This window comes from Canis lupus, chromosome 16 (assembly GCF_003254725.2).
Source record: "Canis lupus dingo isolate Sandy chromosome 16, ASM325472v2, whole genome shotgun sequence".
Lineage (NCBI taxonomy): Eukaryota > Metazoa > Chordata > Mammalia > Carnivora > Canidae > Canis > Canis lupus.
In genome coordinates, this window is record NC_064258.1 from 16,500,272 (window position 1) to 16,522,799 (window position 22,528).

Sequence of the window (22,528 nt, forward strand, 5' to 3'; positions counted from 1 at the left end):
CCTGCTGCCCAGGAAAGGGGTGTTTTCCTGAAGGTGCCAGGTTATGTGTGCCTGCAAGGAGTCTGCTCTTGAGGAGGCCTTTCCCCCTGTGCAGGAAGGAGCTGTGTAAGTTGTGAGCGTCATCACACTCCCTGGACTGGTCTTGCTCCTCTGCTCGCTATCATGTGTGTGAGGTCGAACAGAGCAATGGAGGTTCACGGTCAATGCTGTGGGGCACCCACAGAACAACTGTAAGGCTATCTGCTGCTTCTGTGAGGTGTTTGGGTTATTTCCAGTTTTAGGTTATTACAGATAAGGCTGTCAACAGCCTCACATTCATTTAGTCATTTTATCCCTATTTCATGATTATGAAGATTATTTTGAGTTTCGGTTTCCCTACCACCTGAGATTGAAAAGGACTGTACACGGCCCCATCTCCAGAGTTTCCAATTCCATGGACAACCTCCAGGTGCTGCTGGGCTACTGGACTTACGTCCTTGGTGCTCTCATGTGGCAGCTGTGATGTTTCTTGCTGGTGGCAGGGATTCAAGATGAGCATAGACTGAAACCTAGTCTTGGCCAGTTTGATTTCCAAACTCAAGAAGAATTCTCTGGTACATGCACACTTTAGTGTTTGATGTATACTCCGGACTCTTAGAAGTGACTTGGTCTGCGGTCTTGGCACATCTTGGCCCAGGTCAGTGTGGCCCAAGGCTGGACTGCTTGTACTTAATGGGGGTGGAAAGGGGAGCAGCAGGGAGGAGAAAGAGAGGGCTGGTGGTTTTAGGACCTTTCAGCCCACCTGTCACTGTTAAACACGGCACACAGGAGATGCCAGCCCCTCGTTCCTGGAGCCCCCTCCTCCCCTGTCCACTGTGGCCTGAGTGCGTGCTCCAGGGTTGGTTTGGCAGATGATGAGAGTAGCCACCAATGCTGTTTTGTAGTTAATGTAATTTCCAATACAGTATTAATGGAAAAAAGTTTGGGTTTAGGTCTTTTGTTGTATATACTCAAAACACTAGTTTTTTTTTTTTTTTTTTTTTAAAGGGTAGATGATGGTTTCAATAGTTAGCATCTGATGAATTTCCCTCCTAGGTTTTCCAGGTAGTAATCCTAAAAATCAAAACTAGAGATGTCTTAGCTTTTTCATGGAAAAGGTGACTCTGGCACAGAATCCGGAGGCTCCCAAGGGTACATTCTATAAACTTGTCTCTCTCACCCAACTAGAGCAGTGGAGCTACGAAGGACAACCATACGGCAAATGAACACAGTTTACAGAGGAATGCACATGAAGCCAAGATCTTATGTGGGCAGTGGGGAGCAGCTGCTAGTGGTCGCCTGCCCGTCCCCCTGCCCATCGGGCACCCTAAGGGGAGGGCCGGCAGTCGGCACACCTACCTGCAGGCGTGAGTATCAGGGCTTGCAGAATGTCTGACAGGGAGATAATACCCACAATGCTGTCTGCTTCATTCACTACCACCAGCCGATGGACCTGCAAACAAGAGAACAGGTCATATATCAAAGTTTACAGAAGGTTCTAAGATGGATATTAGCAAAAATGTCTTTCACATACCATATCAGGGGATTACCATCCTGCAAATAAGAGACATTACCAGTGTACAGAACCGTGAAAAGTCTTAGGCTCTAAAGTCAAGATGCAATGCTGATTTTAACTACTTGTAGGAAAAATTAGCCAGCTGTGTCCTCCTGTTTTCAACTTTCAGAATATGAATATATGAATGATACAACTCAAAACACGAAGTACTAAGTAGCCATGATATTCTTAAACATAAGCTTTAAAATTTTTAAAGTATTTCAGTTTCTAATAACTATCAGATATGGATTTACATGGGAAAGATATCCAGAAGAGGTCATGGCTCTTCCTTTTTTTATAGTCTTTTCTCCATGAGGTTCATATTTTAAAATGTTCCTATAGGTCAGACGATAAAGGAACTATAACAAAGTGAAACAGACTGTATTCACATCTCATTTTTTTAAAAAAAAGTGTTTTCGTGTGATTCTTTTTCCTTTTTTTATACATCTTTTTTTAAAAGATTTTATTTATTTACTCATGAGAAACACAGAGAGAAGGAGGGGGAGGGGGAGAGGGAGGGGAGAGGGAGGGGGAGGAAGGAGGAGGGAGGGAGGGATGGATGGGGAGAGAGGCAGGCAGAGAGAAGAGCAGGCTCCATACAGGGAGCGAGGTGGGACTCGATCCCTGGTCTCCAGGATCACGCCCTGGGCTGAAGGTGGTGCTAAACTGCTAAGCCACCAGGGTTGCCCCACATCTTATTTTCTACTGAGGTCTTTTATAAACGAATGGCCAACATTGTGAGGTATTTCTCTAATAAAAGCATCCTTAGCACACAGAAGGAGGGAGCAGGCGTGGAGCTTCTTTTCTGAGCTTTAGCAAGTAGGCAGCCCCGCCCCGCCCCCCAACACACACCATGGGGGGCACAGGAAGGAGATGGAAACGGAAGGAAATTCTGTTTTTAGATTTATCTCTGATACTGTGTTGGGGATGCTGTTTCATGTCCTAGCTTGCTTTGAGTTAAAAAAAAAATTACTTTGTTATCTTGCTCATGACAACATCATTTATAAAAGATTCCCTAGGGGCGCCTGGCTGGCTCAGAAGAGCATGCGATTCTTCATCTTGGTCCTGAGTTTGGGCCCCATGTTGAAAGTAGAGATTACTTAAATAAACTAAGTTTCTGGGGATCCCTGGGTGGCTCAGCGGTTTAGCGCCTGCCTTTGGCCTAGGGCGCGATCCTGGAGTCCCAGGATCGAGTCCCACGTCAGGCTCCCAGCATGGAGCCTGCTTCTCCCTCCTCCTGTGTCTCTGCCTCTCTCTCTCTCTCTCTCTCTCTCTCTCTGTCTATGATAAATAAATAAATAAATCTTTAAAAAAAAAAAACTTTAAGTTTCTCTCAAAAATTTAGGGTCTTCAATATTCCTGTGATACAACACAATTATTTAACTATTATTTTAATTTATATTATATAGTTTATAAATCATAAATTAAAATAACGGCTTATATCTAGGTCAGAGAATGCTTTATAGTCTATATGTGACACACTTTGTTGCTGTTAACATTCAATAATGCTAATTAAATAACTCTTTTGAAGGTCAAGGGGCGGCCAACTCACCTGGAGAATTAATTCTACCAGGCAGAAATGATGACCAGAAATATTTTCTTGGCATTTGTTGCTGAGTCTAAACTAGCAAATATTCTTGGGTATCAAAAAGCTGGTGTGATATGTCATATAAATAAACCAAATCATCATTGATACTGAAAACCCTTTCCCCAACAACTGTATTTAAGCTAAAACTGGCCTTGGTCCACCAGCAAGGAGTCATCAGGTGGAAGAATTTATTTTAATGGGGAAAGAAGTCAAGAGGCATAATGAGAAAAGTGTTGAATTACAGCTTTATTTTTCTCAATGACCCATTTCCTTAGAAGTTTCTGTTGCTTGCCAGATGAACTGAAAGGACAAGCCAATTACTTCTTTTACCTGAGAATAATACATGCTCAAACAAGACAGCTGAGACCTGAGGAGCACTGCATTCTCCATGTTTTCCCCCTGAGCCAGAACTCTGCCACCTAGAAACGGCTACTGTTATTACTGTGCTGTGGGTTCTTATAGACTCTTTTACTTATATAGATGCATGTAAATGAATAGAATTTTTTTTTAATTTTTATTTATTTATGATAGTCACACAGAGAGAGAGAGAGGCAGAGACACAGGCAGAGGGAGAAGCAGGCTCCATGCACCAGGAGCCCGATGTGGGATTTGATCCCGGGTCTCCAGGATCGCGCCCTGGGCCAAAGGCAGGCGCTAAACCGCTGCGCCACCCAGGGATCCCAATAGAATTATATTATATGTAGTAATTGGCTTTTTCTCTTAATACATTGATGTTTTTTCTGTATCAACCAAAAACTCTTCTACATTGTTATGTAGGGATTCCATTATACGGATGTCTATTGTCCTTATGAATAATTAGGATCATTACCTATGATCTTCCAAAGGCACATAATTCTAAGGACCTTACTAAAAAGTTAAGATGTATTCCTAAGTCAATTAAAACTCTTTGGAAAACTAGAATGCTGGATATTAAATTCAAGTAGAAAAAGGAAAGAGTTCATATGGAGGTGCTAGTGAAATAGGTTTCAAAAGCCACGACAGTGGTAAGGGGGGGTAGGGGGCTCCCCTCAGGTGAGTACAGGGTAAGGTGGAAGTCTTCAACACTCAATGACAACAACATGGCTGTGTTTCTGTTTGATGGCTCCCACAATGGAGACTGTGTTCTGATGCCACCCCCTACATATGTCATGTTAAGATCGCCCGTTGTGAGCCTAAGAAATTATTAGGGACTTTTCTTCTTGGACTGCATTCTCATGTTTATAAATAAAAAGTACCAGAGCAGACGTGCCATTATGAATAGATCCTGCCTACTAGGGGATTGTTCCAGAAAGAACATGATTGCATCCTCCAAGTCCTAGAGCGTGATAAACAGGAAAACATTCCTATCCCTGTCTAATAGGAAAGGAAAGAAATGATTTGGGGGGATGGTTATCCTGAGTTAGTTGTGTTACCCAAAGTACATCCCCAAATCCTACATGCAGTAAGGTACGAGGGCACCTTAGTGCTGAGGGTCAGGAGGTGGTTATTAGACCACCTACTATTATTTAAATCAGGAGACAGGGAAAATTAACTTAAAAAGATCATAAGACATTTTATCATTCACTTTGTTAAAACTATATAATCACACATTTTTAATTTTAAATTCATAAATACCCTAATGAAACTCAAAGCTCTTGGGACATTTGTTTTCCTACTTATGTATTTTTAAATCATGAAAGTCTCTTACTTATTAGTTCAATTCAATGACCATTTCCAGGCCTACAGTTCAAGTGACATGCTAGTTCTGGAGAGGGAAGGCACAATATCCGACTGACTCACCACTGCTTCACCTGCTTTCCTGCGATTCCCAGTCCCAGTCCCACAGCATCACTGCCAGTGAGTACCTGGTGTGGAGGCTGGGGCAGGGATGCGGGGGAGGGAGGAAGGGAGGAGTGTGGCCAGCTGCCTCACCTCAGCCCGCACTATTCTGTCCACGATGGTCTCCAGGATTTCCAGCTTACTGCACTTCACAACACCCTCGAAATACTGTGAACGGTGCTGGAGGGCCTGGGTCACTGTGATATCTAGGTTATTGTAGGTTTTTTCAGCAGCAAGGTTCTGTAATAAAGTAACAATGAATTATGTCCTTTTATTTCCATTTACATTAATAACCAAAATCAGTTAAGTTTAAAGGGACCTGATCTTTAAAAACATTAATGTTCATCTTATGTCAGTTTAGATACAGGTTAGAACATGCCGCTGGTGTTATTTCATCATTAATAACTACAGCTTACGACAGATGAGGTATACCTTTGTTGTGGAGCAACCTTGATACATAGTGTCTATGTATCAAGGTTGATACACTACCCCACCCAAGGCTCTATAGCCTGAGCGAATCAAGTCTTTGGAGAGGTGGACTAACATTTGCAAAGGATAAGAAGCGCCCTACGGTGCCGGCAAGGAGGGGCTTTCCCTGTGAGCCCAGGGAGCAGGGTTTCCTCAGGATCAGACATCATGGAGGAAGGGCAGGCCAGACGGGCCCCAGATGCACATGGCTTTAACCTCAGAGGGTCCTACTCAACCAGATTCCACTTAGTCTATTTTTTGATGTCTGTTATTGTTAAGCAGAATAAATGAAACAAAAGGGTTTGAGACAGCTGGCTGAAAAGAAATATTTACCGCTGGGATCCAACATTAGGTCAAAAAATGATGAGCACAGTTGGGCCTATCAGAGTTTCAGTTCCCTTTCTTAGAAATACCATAAAACTCTAAGGAAGTGCATTTATTTTTTTTAAAAGATTTTACTTGACAGAACACAAACAGGGGAAACTGCCAGGCAGAGAGAGAAGCAGACTCCTTGCTGAGCAGGGAGCTTGATACAGGCCTCGATCCAGGACCCTGGGATCATGACCTGAGCCGAAGGCAAACGTTCCACCGACTGAGTCACCTAGGTGCCCCTAAGGAAGTGCATTTAAAATGAATGAGGAAAAGCAAGCATCCAGTGGAAAGATGTAGCACTACCTCTAGTAGATTTACATCAGGGATTAAAATGTAGGACTTTTGGGGCACCTGGGTGACTCAGGTGGTTAAGGATCTACCTTCAGCTCAGGTTATGATCCCAGGGTCCTGGGATTGAGCTCCCTGCGCAGTGGGGAGTCTGCTTCTCCCTCTCCCTCTGCCACTCTCTGCTCATTCATGTGCTCTAATAAATCAAATCTTTAAAAAAAAAAAAATATATATATATATATAAAAAAAACAGGACTTTAAGTTTCAATACTTTTGCTTTCTTCTTTAGAATAGTGCTTCCCAATCAGCAAACAATGGGATCTATCTAGCAAGGGATTCCCGAAATCATGTGTGCACCAAGCACTTGCCTGTTGGCAGAATTAACATTTCATACACAGAAATAGGGCAATTTAAGATACTTACACATGCTGCAGTGATGGATAAACTACACATGAACTGAAAAGATGACTATATAATGCTAATATATTATTTACTGCTAAGCCTAGTGAACGCTAAGTACAATGAGTATGGGCAGTCTATGGAATCTGATCCGCACATCCAGAAAAGCTATGTTTTAAATACATTCTAGATGACAGGTGTGACAAAATTAAAAATACTTACAATTACATCAAATTTGGAATAAATATCTACAACTTTTCCTAAAAATGAAAACATATGTTAGAAAAATATCTTGGAAACAAAAAATAACATTTAAAATCCATCTCAACCAGACACTAGCAATTAACAACCTTGCTAAATAACAAATTTGTCTAAATAAACATGAAATCACATCCTAATGGAAAATGTGAAGATAAGCCAGTTTAGAGTTCTCATTAACCTGAATGTTCCTTGGTGCTGACTTGATCCGCCATATCCAAATTATCATCCCCAACCCCTGCCCACCACCCGCCCGATCTGATCAGTTGACCACTTAACAATAGGTCTGCCCCCAGAAGACAAAGCATGGTCTCTGTTGCCCTCGTGTGACCAAACCCCCTACCTGACTCATCCACCACAGGCAAGGCCGACACTCGTCTTTCTACAAAGACGTTCAAGGCTTTAATGATGGGAGTGTCTGGGTGGATAAAGGCGATGTTGTGGTAGGTCCCAATTCCAAGGGCATCCAGGTTCTGCTTCATGAAGGCAGGCTTTGGCATATCAGACATCTAAACAGGAAGATAAATACAAGTGCTCTAGAGCCCAGACAGACCTTTATAATGTTCACATGTCCACACTTGGACGAAAAACTATGTATAACACATTATAAGTTAGTGTTCTCTACCAATCTACCCAGATGGCTGAATTAACATGGAAATGTTACATATAAAAATCGTAGTTCTTGTTCAAATCGGCTGATAGGTCTAAACTTATATTTAACTACTTAGTAAAATAGTGTAGAGCACGCACATTGTGATGTTCCCTTCTCTTTCACTCACTGAAAATGTGGAAAGAAGAGGGAAGAAGAGGTCTCTTTGGAAATTAAGACCCATAGCCACCAAGAATCCTTTACTCTTATGTCCTGCCGTCAGCACTAAATACATTTGTGAAGAACCCCTACAGTTCCAAACCCAGAGCGTTTGGTGGGAGCAGTCTGTGCTGCGGCTAAGTTAGTCCTCACCCCGTCCCACCCTACTCCTGCATTCTCCTCTGGAGGACTTCAGCTTGTGATTACTAGGAGCAAGGAACAAGCCAGCTGAACAGAATTGAAAGAACCTTTGAAAGTTCACTTTTCTTTTCATGGGCTGTTTTAGAGGAGGAGGGAGAAGTCAGAAGAGAGAAGTCTAGGGTCACGTTTGACTAAAACAAAATAAGGTCTACGGTTTCAAAAATCCACCTTGTATAAAGGGTATGGTTGGTTCCGTCCTCCTGGTGTACCTTATAATTATCAGGAAAAGATGAACAATTAGAAGAAACAAAATGTTCAAGTCAAAGAGTTCATCAATATTCAAATCATGAGAATCCTAGAAATTTAGAGAAAAAAAGAAAGACCTATTAGGTCATCTAGCCCATCGTGATGCAGGATAACCCCTGTTCCATTCCACGCTTAGGCTAACTGTCAAATGTCTCCAAGGCTAAGGCCACTTTTTCTCAGAAAATGATCTCAATTCAGAAAAAAAAAAAAAAATCAGGGTCTGAAATTTATATAAAATTCTGTATTTTCATCTGAAAACCTCTAATGGAATATTCTAAGAGCAGGATTTAATTACCATATTGGCCCAAATATAAGGCAGTATTGCAGAGGCATCCTCCTCTACTCTCCCCAAGGCCTGCCTCCTGCGGGGACTTCTGGTCTGCGGCATTGTGGCCATGAATACGGGCTGGACTGGACCTCGTGGCATCTGGGAGACCTGGGGTGGGTTTAACCCCTGGGGCCTGAGCTACATCACAGCCCGCTGGCAAGGGCCTCCCTGCTGGCAAGGCTGCAGTGGGGAGGGAGGCCGCCGCTCAGAAACTGCTCTGCCACTTGCCAGTGGTGACCCAAAAAGTCACTTCACCACCTATTAAATGGGATTAATAAAAATACCTACCTGGGGAGGCAGAGGTGTGGATTAGCTGTGTCTGGTGAAGCGCTCAGGAGAGTAGCTGACACGTCATCAATGCTTGTATATAGCTCTCATGATTAACGTTATCTTAACGTGATTCCTCTGAGGAGTAGAGGGGCTGACAGCCTGACACATGTAGGCCTTGCCCTGGGTCCCACTCAGCCTTGATGCTGAGGCGGCTCCGCAAGCAGAGGTGATGTCTGAGCCACAATCTTCATACGCCCCTAATTGTCCCACCATCTCTATACTACGTGTTTTGGTAAATTTCCTACCTTCTTTCTTGGCATTTATTTAACCATGAAGAGAGTTAGTTTTACATGTAAACTACTAAAATGTAGAAGTGGCTTGATGGACAAGGGATTTCTCCTTATTACCGAACCCTCTGTGCTTCTGCCTGGCAAAATTGAGGCAGGGCTCCAGGAGAAGGAGCACTGACTCCTTTGTATCACACTAGAAATGCTCTTTTACTTCCTTAATGGAAGGATATGGGGAAGCTAATGTGATGTAGATTTTTAATATCTATTAAGTTCTTTGACTTCACGGGGCGCCTGGGTGGCTCAGTAGATTAAGCATCTGACCCTGTGATTTCCACTCAGGTCATGATCTCAGGGTTGTGAGATCAAGCCCCCTGGTGGCCCTCTGCACTCAGCGTGGAGTCTGCTTAAAAGTCTCTCTCTGTCCTCTTTTCTCTCTAAAATAAATAAAATCTCCCATCCAAGTACTAACCAGGCCCAACCCTGCTTAGCTTCCAAGATCAGATGAGATTGGGCGTATTCAGGGTGGTATGGCCGTAGACAAAATAAATAAAATCTTAAAAAAAAAAAAAATGACTTCATGTCATCTCTTCTGAACCATGAATGATGCCTCCTACTGGTCCTAGCTAACCAACTACTTCTAGCCTCAAATTCACTGCATATAATCTAAATGAAAAAAAATTAAAGCCCTCTTGTAAATACTCTGGTCCTTCTGAGCCTCTTAAATATTGACCAAAGCGGTCAATATTATGATTAAGAAGACATCTCATTCCAAATGCAGTTGAGAAAAACCTATAGATAATAAAGCCTGAATTTGGACCAACATGGTACTCTCTTGCCAAAATTGTATTTGCTTTGTGTTTTTCTGTCACTGCAATTTACAGTAAGATAATCCCGGGGACAGTATTTTTCAAATGTTTCCAAAACCATGAAACCAATAAAGCATCATAAGGCAATTTGCTATAAATATTGGCTCAATTTATCTCACATAGCAGTTTCTTAATTAGAATGACTTGTATATTGCTTTACTGCCCTCATATTTTAGGCGATAAAATATTCTAACTTAAATAGAGAATTCCAAATGTTTTTATTATTTTGATACTTGCCCCGAAAAGCAATTGCTTTTTAATTGGAATCAACTTGGAGGATGTACAATTTAAATAGTAGTAAGTTGAGAAACTGCAGCTGAGAAATGGAGACCTCCTAACAATCCCAATTCCAAAATTAACAACGTCTCCTACTGAGGGTGACAGGAGCCAATTTACTTGAAGTAAATTAGTTAAAGTAGATGCAGCTACGTCTTTAGAAACACTAAAATCTACTTACAAAAAGCTGGAGGAACTTGAGGATTCTTTTGTGGGTAAGTATATAAAGTGCATTCCCACTGATAGGGTCAATAACTGGCAATCTGTGGATTTTATTTTTGATCAACGAGTATACAGCATCGAAGAGGCTGTGGGAAAAGCCATCAAAGTTGTTAGGAGGCTTTAAAGAAAGATGTAAAATTCTGGACCACCCCTGCTTTAGAAGCATTTTCAGTGTTTTCACATCAGAGCAACAAAAGGTTGACTGGACTTAAAGCAGTGTTCTGGAAAAGTTTTAAATTGGGTATCTCAGTAAATGTTTTGATTTTCCAGTCTGAGTTAATTCCAGATATGAGCACAAGCTACAGATCTCTAAGAGTGTGGTTTCCAACAGTACTGAACACTGCTGTCTAAGACACGGCAGGGCTGAACCCCTAGGGCCACTAAGGGAGGCCCAGGTGACAGGGAGCTTGGCCTAGGCCCCAAAGGAGCGGATGGGCTGCTCTGGCCTCTCCTGGGGCTGCCAACCAGCAGGCTGGTGGGTTTATCTGTTTTGTTTTGTTTTTTTAGGACTTGGAAATAAACTAATAAAATTCAGTATTCTACTTTTGCTTGCTAGTGCTTAGAGTTTGGAGAATATTTTCATACACTGTGGAAATGTATCAGAGCCTGGAAGGCCTGGGTCACCTGTCACATGCTGGGGCACACGTTCTCCCGACTACCTCTGGACCAACGTCTAGCTGAGGCAGACAGTCAACCCCTGGGGGAGCTGCTGTAATGTGCGTTCCTGGGCATGACCCTCCAGAGGCCATGTGGCAGGGGAAACCCAGCAATGGGCAGTATTATTAACAAGTTCCCCTGATGGTCTGTGTGGCAGTATGACCACTTTCCCAGCCTGTTATCGATCCCTGGGACAAACAATGGCTGATTGCTATTGTCTCTAAATTTACTGAATTTAATATTTGGAATTATGGAGGCTGTCCCCTATGTAGATTTAAAAAAAAATCTATTGATCACAGAAACAAGAATCTGAAAGAATGTTTTCAAAGGAGAAAAACTTTACAAGTTTACCTTGCGTCTGGAGATATATTCACTAAAGGCTTAAATGTTTCTTGTAAATAAAGCTCTGTTTTTATAGAAAGAAAATATGCAATTAGTAACACATTTGCTGTCTGTAATTATTACACACATAAGGAATATTAAAATATTCTTCATTTTACAGAAAACTGTTAGAAGAATTAAAAACCAAAATCAAATCTAATTTACTGAATGCTACTGTATAAATCATACTTAGGATTATTTTAAACAACTTGTTAACTGTTTTCAGGATGCTGCCATCATGTAAAAGTTAAGTATTTCAAAACAGTATTACAATAGATGTAAAAATGACAAAGACAAGCAATTGGGTGTAAAAAGCAGTGCCAGGGGATCCCTGGGTGGCTCAGCAGTTTAGCGCCTGCCTTCGGACCAGGGCATGATCCTGGAGACCCGGGATCCAGTCCCACATCGGGCTCCCTGCATGGAGCCTGCTTCTCCCTCTGCCTGTGTCTCTGCCTCTCTGTGTCTCTCATGAATAAATAAATAAAATCTTAAAAAAAAAAAAAAAAAAAGGCAGTGCCAGCAGAGGTCACTAGAAGGCTACCAAAGGACTATCACCCTCCAGAGACTAAGCACTCACGAAAGCCTTTAAAACTAATTTTCATAGGTTAGAACACTCCTAAAACTTTTGTTCTAAGTTTTATTTTACCAAACTAATGCTCAAATCTGTATCCTGAGGACCTCAGTAGTCTTTACAAATTATCTTGCTAAAGATCCACTGTAATTAATTTGCCTTGTTGAGGTTTCTATACAGAAAGCACTCGAGAATATCTTGATATTAGCATTATTACTACCGAATACCATATAATATCAAACTATAAATATACTTCAATCTTGGTCTAACATTACTGATACAGTAGAGTTTGATAAGAAGTATCTCTCTTGGTATTAAGTTGTATATTCATAACAGGCCGTGCTAAGATATGGATCTCGTATTGTTGGACTTTGGTTTGACTTGATAAAGCCTTTATAAATCATATCTGTCACTCAATGGAACTTACAGGTTAAAGGGAATTAAAAGAGCCCCTTGCCCCTTAAGAGAGTTCTAATGGATGTTCAGATTTTGCAGGTGGCTAGTCATAAAGGTTGCTTATCATTGTAGGCGGATTTTCAATTTTTAATGAACATTTTTCTGTCTACAAGTCCTTCTGTTTCTATCCAGGCTTTTCTCTGAGCCGTCTACATAAGCCCTCCTCAAGGTCCGTATAGAGATGTGTGTGCAGGCCGGAAGTCCTCATTCAGAAGTGAGCGGTGGCTTGGCGGGGGCCCAAGGCAGGTTGACCCTATCCTTACATCCCAGTCTCATATATGGACTTGCTGCAGGTTCTCCAGAAATGTCCATTAAACAGAATGGATCGTTATTTACAATACTATGGTACACTATTGAGATTAAAATAGAAACGAATGTGTTAACTATATAGCTTATTAAGCAGAGAGAGAAGGATCTGTGATGTTAAAACATATTTTACATGCTAAGCAGAACATTTTTTCCCTGATATTAAAAGATTTTTAACACCTGATTGTGCTTACCCCTCCATGTTTCAATCTTATGTTCTTCTAATTCATAAATCTGTACCTGCAAATAAGAAAAATTCTTATTTACAAATGTTAACATATATAACAAAATAATTACTTCATAACTACTGCAGAGTTCCATAATTCAGCTGGTGGAAACAAAGATAATTCAGAAATACTGGAAATATAAAACGCTTTACATTTCGTTGAAGATAAATTATTTCTAAATTTAAAACATAATTAAGGGTGCCTGGCTGCCTCAGTCAATGGAGTGTACGACTCTTGATCTTAGGGTTGCAAGTTCGAGCTTCATGCTGAGTGTAGAGATTACGTAAAAAATAAAAAATCAGCGCACCTGGGTGGCTCAGTCAGTTAAAGCGTCTGCCTTCAGCTCAGGTCATGATCTCAGGGTCCTGGGATTGAGCCCTGCATCGGGCTTCCTGCTCAGAGGGGAACCTCCTCTCTATCCTGCTCCCTCTGCTTGTGCACTCTTTTTCTCTGTCACATAAATAAGACCTTAAAATTTTTTAAAAAATCTTTAAATTAAAAAAAAAAACCTAATACAAAAACTTCTGATACGCTATTTTTTATTTTATTTTATTTTTAAAAAGATGTTATTTATTCATGAGAGACAGAGAGAGAGAGAGAGAGAGAGAGAGGGAGAGAGGCAGGCAAAGACACAGGCAGAGGGAGAAGCAGGCTCCATGCAAGGACCCCGACGTGGGACTCGATCCCAGGTCTCCAGGATTAGGCCCTGGACTAAAGGTGGCACTAAACCGCTGAGCCACCCGGGCTGCCCGAGTTTATTTATTTTTTTTAATGATTGTATTGATTTATTCATGAGAGACACACAGAGAGAGGCACAGACACAGGCAGAGGGAGAAGCAGGCTCCATGCGGGTAGCCTGATGCGGGACTTGATCTCAGGACCCTGGGATCACGCTCTGAGCTGAAGGAAGATGCTCAACCACTGAGTCACCCAGGTACCCCTACACTTGAGTTTAGTTTGTTTGTATGTATTTATTTATTTATTTATTTATTTATTTATTTATTTCACACTTAAGTTTTAAAACACATATGGAGACATAGATTCATTCCTTCTTTTTTAAGGATACAGAAAATTTTCAGCATCTCTAGTTTAAAAAGGACAAATGGTTAAATCATGCTAAAATTAAGTTGTTAGATCAATTTATGCCTGACTGTATCAACCCATTTCCCCAAGACAGAAAGGGCATAAAATACCTAGAGGGTTAATTGGCACAGTATAAGAAAAAGTCACTTTGGGGCTGTTCAGCTTTGTTTCAAATCAACACTAGCCTTATTACTTCTTAGTTGCTATTTTTGGCCAAATTATTTAAGCTCTCCCTCTGTTTCCCTTCCTAAACAACTGGCTAAATAGGCCCTCTGAAGCCAGCTTCTGTGAGCATCTCACAAGAGAGCAGGAAACAGAGTACTCATCAGAAGAGCGGTCCCCACCACACTGTGGTTCTCCACCTCGCCCCTCTGGAGCTTTCCTCTCCCAGCTCAGCCTTTCAAAAAATTACGCCCATGTCAGCATTGTGTTGGGCCTAACAGGGATGCCTGTGATCAGAAAGCCTGGCCTCCTCTTAAAGCTTAAAATCCAGATGGCAGTAACATTAAGACAGTCCTATATAAAAAGGCCAGTGACAACTAAAGAAGAGTATGTACAGCTGACCCTTGAACAACATGTGGTTCAGGGTGCTGACCCTCGGGCAGTCAAAAATCCCCATGTAATGGGTAACTCCCCAAGAGTTAACTACTCTGAGCCTACTGTTGACTGGAAGCTTTCCTGATAACATAAATGGTCGATTAACATATATTGTGTATGCTGTGTTATATACTATATTCTCACGATAAAGGTAAGCTAGAGAAAGGATTAAGAAAGCCATAAGGAAGAGAAAATACATTTACAGTCCTGTATATTTTTATTTCTTTTCTTAAAAAAAGTTTTATTTGAGAGAGAGAGAGAGAGAGAGAAAACGCACAAGCAGGGGGAGGGTGAGAGGGAGATGGAGAAGCAGACTCCTCCCCGAGCAGAGAGCCAGATGTGGGGCTCAATCCCAGGACCCTGAGATCATGACCTGAGCCAAAGGCAGACAACCGACTAAGCCCCCCAGGCACCCCAACAGTATTTATTGACAAACATCCTGCCACACTGTTCAACAGGCAACTGTGTGAAGCCATCCTCTAGAAGGCTCTGTGCACAGGGACGCACAGAGATGAACACAGGGCAGGCACGGAAAACAAAGAGGCAGCACATTTCAGCCAGCCCCTGCGTGATGGATGGGCTTTACATAAAGCAGAAAAACTCGACTAAAAGGCACGGAATGCAAAGACTTGCTCCTGTTCGAGCCACAGTGAAGACACAGAGGGCTAGAGAGCAGGACGGATGGGGACATAGCCGCATGCTGCCCCAACCATGCAATGGCCGATGGCCAGCCTGGATGGGTTCAAGCAGCAGAATGGTGACAGTGAAGCTCAAAGAAGGTGGCTTTCACAGCACCAGAGCCAGATGGAAACCCGGGTCCTAGGTGGTCAGTGAGGTCTATAATGCTGAGCGGTAGGGGCACAGGGGCCATAGGAAGGAAGGACAAAAGGTTCAGAGATGAATTAACAGATTAAACAGATGAATTAAACAGCTGCCAGACCACACTGGCTTTGATGATAGGTGACGGAAGGATAATAACAGTGGAGAAGAAAGCCTCACCGAGGATAAGGGAAGATGGTGTTTGTTTTATTTCAAGTTCCGGGTAGTTCACATACTATGTAGCACTGGTTTCAGGAGTAGAATTCAGTGATTCATCACTTATATACAACACCCAGTGCTCATCCCAACAGGGGCCCTCCTTCATGCCCTCCCTCATCCAGCCCTCTCCCCAACCTCCCCTCTGGTAACCCTCAGTTTGTTCTCTAGAGTTAAGAGTCTCATGGTTTCTCTTGAGCGTGCGCTCTCACTCTTCTTTTTTTCTACCTTATGTTCATCTATTTGCTACCTTATGTTCATCTATTTCTTAAATTCTATATGTAAGTGAAATCATATGGTATTTGAGTTATTTCACTTAGCATAATACTCTCTAGCTCTTTCCATGTCATTGCAAATGGCAAGGTTTTGTTCTTCAAGCATGTGGTTTTTGACACGGTTTACAGGTAGCACCTCTAGGTCTGGACCTCACTTAGGAAGTTCTGAGATGATGGCAGTACTCAGCTGAGCAGAGGCTTCCCGGCTCTTTGCCTGCACAGCCCCACAGGCCTTGAGCTGCAGGCACCAGGGTGGTGCCATTCCACTAACATGAGCGTCTGTGTTTGGCCCTGGGATGATGGGAAGGGGATGTTACACAAAGATGAGTAAGACCCAGTCCCCACCTCAAAGAACTCAAAATCTAGCAATCTATACACTAACAATGAAGCAGAAGAAAGAGAAATCAATGAATCAATCCCATTTACAATTGCACCAAAAACCATAAACCATTTAGGAGTAAACCTAAACAAAGAGGTAAAGGATCTGTGTACTCTGAAAACTACAGAACACTTGTGAAAGAAATTGAGGAAGACACACACACACACAAATGGAAAAATGTTCCATGCTCATGGAATGAAGAACAAATATTGTTAAAATGTCTATATTACCCAAAGCAATCTACATGTTCAATGCAGTCCCTATCAAAATACCATCAACACTTTTTACAGAGCTGGAACGAACAATCCTAAAATTTGTACGGAACCACAAAAGACCCTGAATAGCCAAAGGAATGTGGGGGGGGGAAAAAAAAACAACCAAAACCTAAAGCTGGAGGCATCACAATTCCAGGCTTCAAGCTCTATTACAAAGCTGTAATCATCAAGACAGTATGGTACTGGCACAAAAACAGACACAGAGATCAATGGAACAGAATAGAGAACCAGAAATGGACCCTTAACTCTACGGTCAACTCATCTTTGACAAAGCAGGAAAGAATATCCAATGGAAAAAAAAGATAATCTCCTCAACAAGTGGTGTCAGGAAAATTGGGACAGCCACATGCAGAAGAATCAAATTGGACCACTTTCTTACATCATACACAAAAATAAATCAAAAGGGATGAAAGACCTATATGTGAGACAGGAATCCATCAAAATCCTAGAGAACACAGGCAACTTCTTACCAGACACATCTCCAGAGGCAAGGGAAACAAAAGCAAGAATGAATGGGATTTCATCAAGATAAAAAGCTTCTGCACAGCAAAGGAAACAGTCAACAAAACCAAAAGGCAACCTACAGAATGGGAGGAGATATTTGCAAATGTCTTATCAGATACAGGGCTAGTTTCCAAAATCAATAAAGAACTTAACACCCAAAAAACAAAACCTCCAGTCAAGAAATGGGCAGAAGACATTTTTTCCAAAGACGACATACAAATGGCCAACAGACACTTGAAAAAAATGCTCCACATCACTTGATATTAGGGAAACACAAATCAAAACCACAATGAGGGCAGCCCGGGTGGCTCAGCGGTCCAGCGCCCCCTTCAGCTCAGGGCATGATCCTGGCGACCCAGGATCAAGTCCCACATCCGGCTCCCTGCATGGAGCCTGCTTCTCCCTCTGCCTGTGCCTCTGCTTCTCTCTCTTTCATGAATGAATAAATTTAAAAAATCTTTTTTTTTTTAAAAAGAAGAAAAACATAGCTTCTTAAAAAAAAAAAAACAACAAAAACCCAAAACTACAATGAGACACCACCTCACACCTGTCAGAATGGCTAAAATTAACAAGTCAGGAAATGACAGATGTTGGCGAGGATGCAGAGAAAGGGGAGCACTTGTGCACTGTTGGTGGTGATGCAGACTGGTGCAGCCACTCTGGAAAACAGTATGGAGGTTCCTCAAAAAGTTAAAAATAGAACTGCCCTACAATCTAGCAATTGTACTTCTAGGTATTTACCCCAAAGAATATAAACATAGTGACTTAAAGAGGCACGTGTACCCCAATGTTTAGAGCAGCGATGTCCAAAATAGCCAAAATATGGAAAGAGCCCAGATGTCTGTCGACAGATGAATAGATAAAGAAGATGTGGTATAGATATACAATGGAATATTAGCCATCAAAAATAATGAAATCTTGCCATTTGCAACGATGTGGATAGAACTAGAGAGTATAACACTAAGTGAAATAAGTCAAAGACAAGTATTATATGATTTTACTTATATGTAGAATTTAAGAAACAAAACAGATGAATATAGGGGAATAGAGGGAAAAATTAAGATAAAGACAAAGTGAGGCAAACCATAACATATTCTTAACTCTAGGGAACAAACTGAGGGTCGCTGGAGGGGGGAGCAGGAGAGTGGGCATGAAGGAGGGCATGTGAGGTAATGAGCATTGGGTGTTATACGCAACTGATGTATCACTAAATTCCACCCCGAAACTAATAGTACAGTGTATGTTAACTAAATTGAATTTAAATAAAGAATTTTTAAAAGTTCATTTCCGTTTTGTGGACAATCAGCCATAGAAAACTTTACAAAGGCCCTACAAAATCTTTCAAGTGTAAGTTCCCAATCTCACTGAAAATTCAATAGGAATAAGGTTGAAAATAAGCCTGGAGATCACCCAAAGGAGAATTAGCAAGTGCAGAATCAATAACACTAAAGCCTGAAGATGAACGTGCTATCAGAGACTGGTGGGATGGTGTCAAGTAGCCTGATGCACACGTGACTCAAGTCCCAGAAAAGAAAGAATGAGATAGAAAAAATTTTTGAAGAAAGAGTAGTCAGAAACTTCCCAAGTTAGGTGAAAGACCAACTCAGAACATCATGGAAATGCAGCATCCCTGAAGCAGGACACATAGAAGGGAAACCAGATGTGACCTCTGGTGATCAAACCCAGAGTGAAAGAGACAGCTCTTGAACCAGAAAGAAATGGTGTATGATCCAGAGGAGGGAAGGATAAAAATTTCTATTCGCTTCTCATCCAAAGCACTGGGAGGCCAAAAGACAGTATTACATCTTCAAAGTGTTAAAAACAACTGTTAAGTCAGTTTCCATAAAATGGCAAAAGTGTTCTGCAGGCATAAAGATGAAATCATGACACTGTTGGATGAACAAGAGCTGTGACGGTTCATCCCTGTGTGACTGTGTGACATGGACAGGGGTTCCTGGGACCTTGAGCGCCAGTGGCGGCGCACCAGACAGTGGGGAGAGAGGTACCAGGAGCCTTGGCATAAAAAGCTATGGATGCCTTTTAACTCGTTTTGTTTAAAATGAAAATAAGGGCAGATGAAATAGAACTATATTTTATGTAAAAAGTTCAGTATTCACTCCAAATAGATTGTGTTAAGTTAAAGTCGACATGGAAATTCCACATTCCAACCAGAAAAGTTCAGTGCAGAGAGGTATGGGTAGTATCAATGGAGCTCAATTGGCTATGATGGAAGGGACAGGACTACAGTAACCTCCAGCTGCAAACAACTAGAAAATGGGAAAAAATATGTGCAACTATCTTCAGACCCTGGACAACAGGCAGGGCAGGACTGCCACTCCTAGGGAGAAGGCAAGCAAACAAACCAACCCCCCAATCACCACATCTCTCCCCAGGCTGGGCAGCTGACCCAGCCAGGGCACAACACTCCTGCTGAGTTAGGAAGACAGAAACCAAAGTCTGGGTGAGATGGAGCCAAGTGGAATTTGTGGGCAGAAAACCAGACAGGAGGAGCTATCTAGAAAAGAGAGAGAAGGCGGTGCGGAGATCTCCTTGAATTTTTGACTGAATACTAAGCTGGGTGTGTCCGGTGAAGGACACGAGGCCAGGCTAATACTCACACTGAAAGATGTTGCATCTTGACCAGACAGAATAGAATGGAAAGTCCTTGCTAAACCACCAGAAAATTCCATGGAGATCCCAGGAACAAGTGTTGGTGAGAATGTAGAGAAAAGGGGACCCTCATGCATGGTTGTGGGAATGTAAATTGGTGCAGCCACTGTGGGAAACAACAGACTTTCCTCAAAAAATTAAAAATATAGCTATCGTATTAGCCAGCAATTTCACTCTGGGTATTTTTGAAAAACAAAACAAAATTGCAAATACTAATTTGAAAAGATATATGTACCCCCATGCTCCTGCAGCATGATTTACAATAGCCAAGATATGGAAGCAACCCAAGTGTCCATTGATTAGATGAACAAAGATGTCACACAAACACTGGAATATTAGTCATAAAACAAGAATGAAATCTTGCCATTTAAATGCAACAATGTGGACAGACATAGAGAGTATTATGCTAAGTGAAATAAGTCAAACAGAGAAAGACAATTATGTAATTTCACTTACATGTAGAATCTAAAGAACAAGTGAATAACAGAAATATAGATGCAAAGAACAACTGGTGGTCGCCAGAGGGGTGAAGGACAAGAGAAACAGGTGAAGAGGACTAAGAGGTATAGACTTCCAGTTATAACGTAAATAAATCATGGGAATATAGCCAATAAAATTGTAATAACTTTGTATGGTGACAGATGGTAACCAGACCTATCGTGCTAATCAGCTTGTGACATATAAAAATATTGACTCACTTTTGTACACCTGAAACTAATATAATATTGTATGTCAACTATAACTTAACGAAAAAAAGAAAAACTTGGGGCTGTATCTTTAGCCAACTACTTTTATAGAAATTTTGATTTAATTAACTACTGCTGAGATTTTTATTTTATTTTTTTAAGATTTGTTTTAGAGAGAGACCATGTGTGCAGAGGGAAAGAGTCTCAAGCAGACTCCCTACTGAGCTTGATCCCATGACCCTGAGATCAGGACCTGAGCCAGAACCAAGAGTCAAATGCTCAATGGACTGAGCCACCCAGGTGCCCCTTGCTGAGATTTTTAGTAGGGGTTTAGTTGCGTTTTATCAAAATATATCCAGTTAATAATCATACTTGTGTTGATTTTGCTAGTTCAAAAGCAGACATATGACTATCATAAGAAAACCAATACTCCCCTGCATTTGGTAGTATTTAAGAAATCAGATATCTCGTATGAAATAAATATGGGATACTTACAAGATCTTTGGTAAAATTTAATTCTAAGAGTTCTGTTTTATTTTCTTATTTTATGGAGAAATTTAATAATTGGGCAGTATTAACCATTACACGTAAAAAAGAATATTAAAAGGTAAATGTCTTTTACCTTTCAGATACCCAAAATATACAATTCTGTCCTTGCCCATCCTTGCCAAAAAGGCAGAAACATAACACCCTCCCACCCCTAAACAAAAGCAATCAACTCCCCAAACCAACCAAAACCAAAACTCAAACAAGCTGTAAAATCACAAAAATCACAGCATTAGATAAAAGGCCATATGTGGTTCTCAAACTAAGCTCTTATGAAATAGCTGGACCAGAGAGTTCTCCCACTAAAGTCAGCCAGCAGCAATCTTTGTAACTGGCAGAAAAATATCAAAACTGAATTTCTCCAATTTTAAGTTTTACTTCTTTAACCATACATAGAGTCCATATAGTTCTTGTTTAAAAAAAAAAATCTAGGGGGGGGTCAGTGCATGAAGCTGCATGCAAATCGACAGGCCTGGGGTCATAAACTTGGTGGTATTTTCATCTCGAGAGAGGCCGTCAACAGCCACTGGGCCAGGGTGGTGTGAGGGGTTGCCTTCACCCATGGGCCCATGCAGTCACAATACTGCAACAAGCCCAGGCTGCTGCTAAAGATCATAAATTTAGTGACTGATTTACACCGAAGTGCCCTGCACATTATATATATTTGTAAAAATCAACTACCAGCACCACCACCCCTCTGCACATATACATAAATATATACAGCTCCAATGACTGTCATAGAGTTTCTGGCACTTACCATGGGTGATTTATAGTATCTATGTAGTATATTTATGAAATCTGTAATTGTTAGCATTCCTGGAACAAAGAATTATATGTTAAATATAAAACTGAAAAATTTCATATGATAAGCAAACCTGGAATAGTTTCCAGAAAACCTTCTAAAATATACTTTAAAAGTATATTACTTATATATTATTTAGGACTATTAGCCTGTTAATTATCTACAACAAACTAAGATAAATTTCGCTGAAATTAAACCTGACACTAAGTACAAAGGAATCAACCATAGTATCTGGTAATTCAATGTTAGAAAGCTTACTAATATAAAACATCACAAAAGACTTGCAGCTACGTGTAAATAATTTAAAATGCTTTAAAATAAGGTAAGGGAATTCCAAAAGCTTTAGACACATGACACTTCTGGGGGCACTGGATTGTTTCCTGAAAAGCACTCTACAAACCTTGGTTCTTTATTTACTTAGCACCTATTTATTAAGTGCCTACTACGTGCCAGACGCCAGGACTACATAGATGAAGATAAGAAACTTGTCCTTGAGGAAACTGTCACCTAGAGTGGGAGGCAGACATAAACTGGTGATTTCAAAATAATGTGATGCACCCTGGGAGAGACAACATCACTGTCTGCTATGATCTGTGAGATGAGAAATGATGGAATTGAGGATATTTCTGATAGGAGAGCAATGATTTACCACAGGCATCCATCACATGTACATCACTTCATTTGCACCATCAGTAAGGTGTCTGCCAAAGAAGCGGGGATTGTCTTCAGGCACGGACACGTGAGCAAAAGAGGCCCAAAGTCAGGTGTCTGGGCACAGGGTCCCCTGCACACCCTGTTCCCTACGCT

The 22,528-nt window shown here is 41.3% G+C and overlaps 1 protein-coding gene across 12 annotated transcripts in view; it reads right to left on the reverse strand.

The window, feature by feature from the left end:
- PRKAG2 (protein kinase AMP-activated non-catalytic subunit gamma 2) overlaps positions 1-22,528 on the reverse strand; it is a 264,514-nt gene that overhangs the window by 4,783 nt on the left and 237,203 nt on the right. For all 12 annotated transcript variants that reach the window (XM_025452415.3, XM_025452404.3, XM_049094700.1 and 9 more), the window contains 8 exons: positions 21,677-21,735; positions 12,837-12,882; positions 11,280-11,334; positions 10,231-10,357; positions 7,108-7,273; positions 6,729-6,766; positions 5,073-5,219; positions 1,378-1,471 (listed from right to left, as the gene is read on the reverse strand). In XM_025452415.3, coding sequence (XP_025308200.1) covers positions 1,378-1,471; positions 5,073-5,219; positions 6,729-6,766; positions 7,108-7,273; positions 10,231-10,357; positions 11,280-11,334; positions 12,837-12,882; positions 21,677-21,735 — 732 coding nt within the window. The remainder of the gene's footprint in view (positions 1-1,377; positions 1,472-5,072; positions 5,220-6,728; positions 6,767-7,107; positions 7,274-10,230; positions 10,358-11,279; positions 11,335-12,836; positions 12,883-21,676; positions 21,736-22,528) is intronic.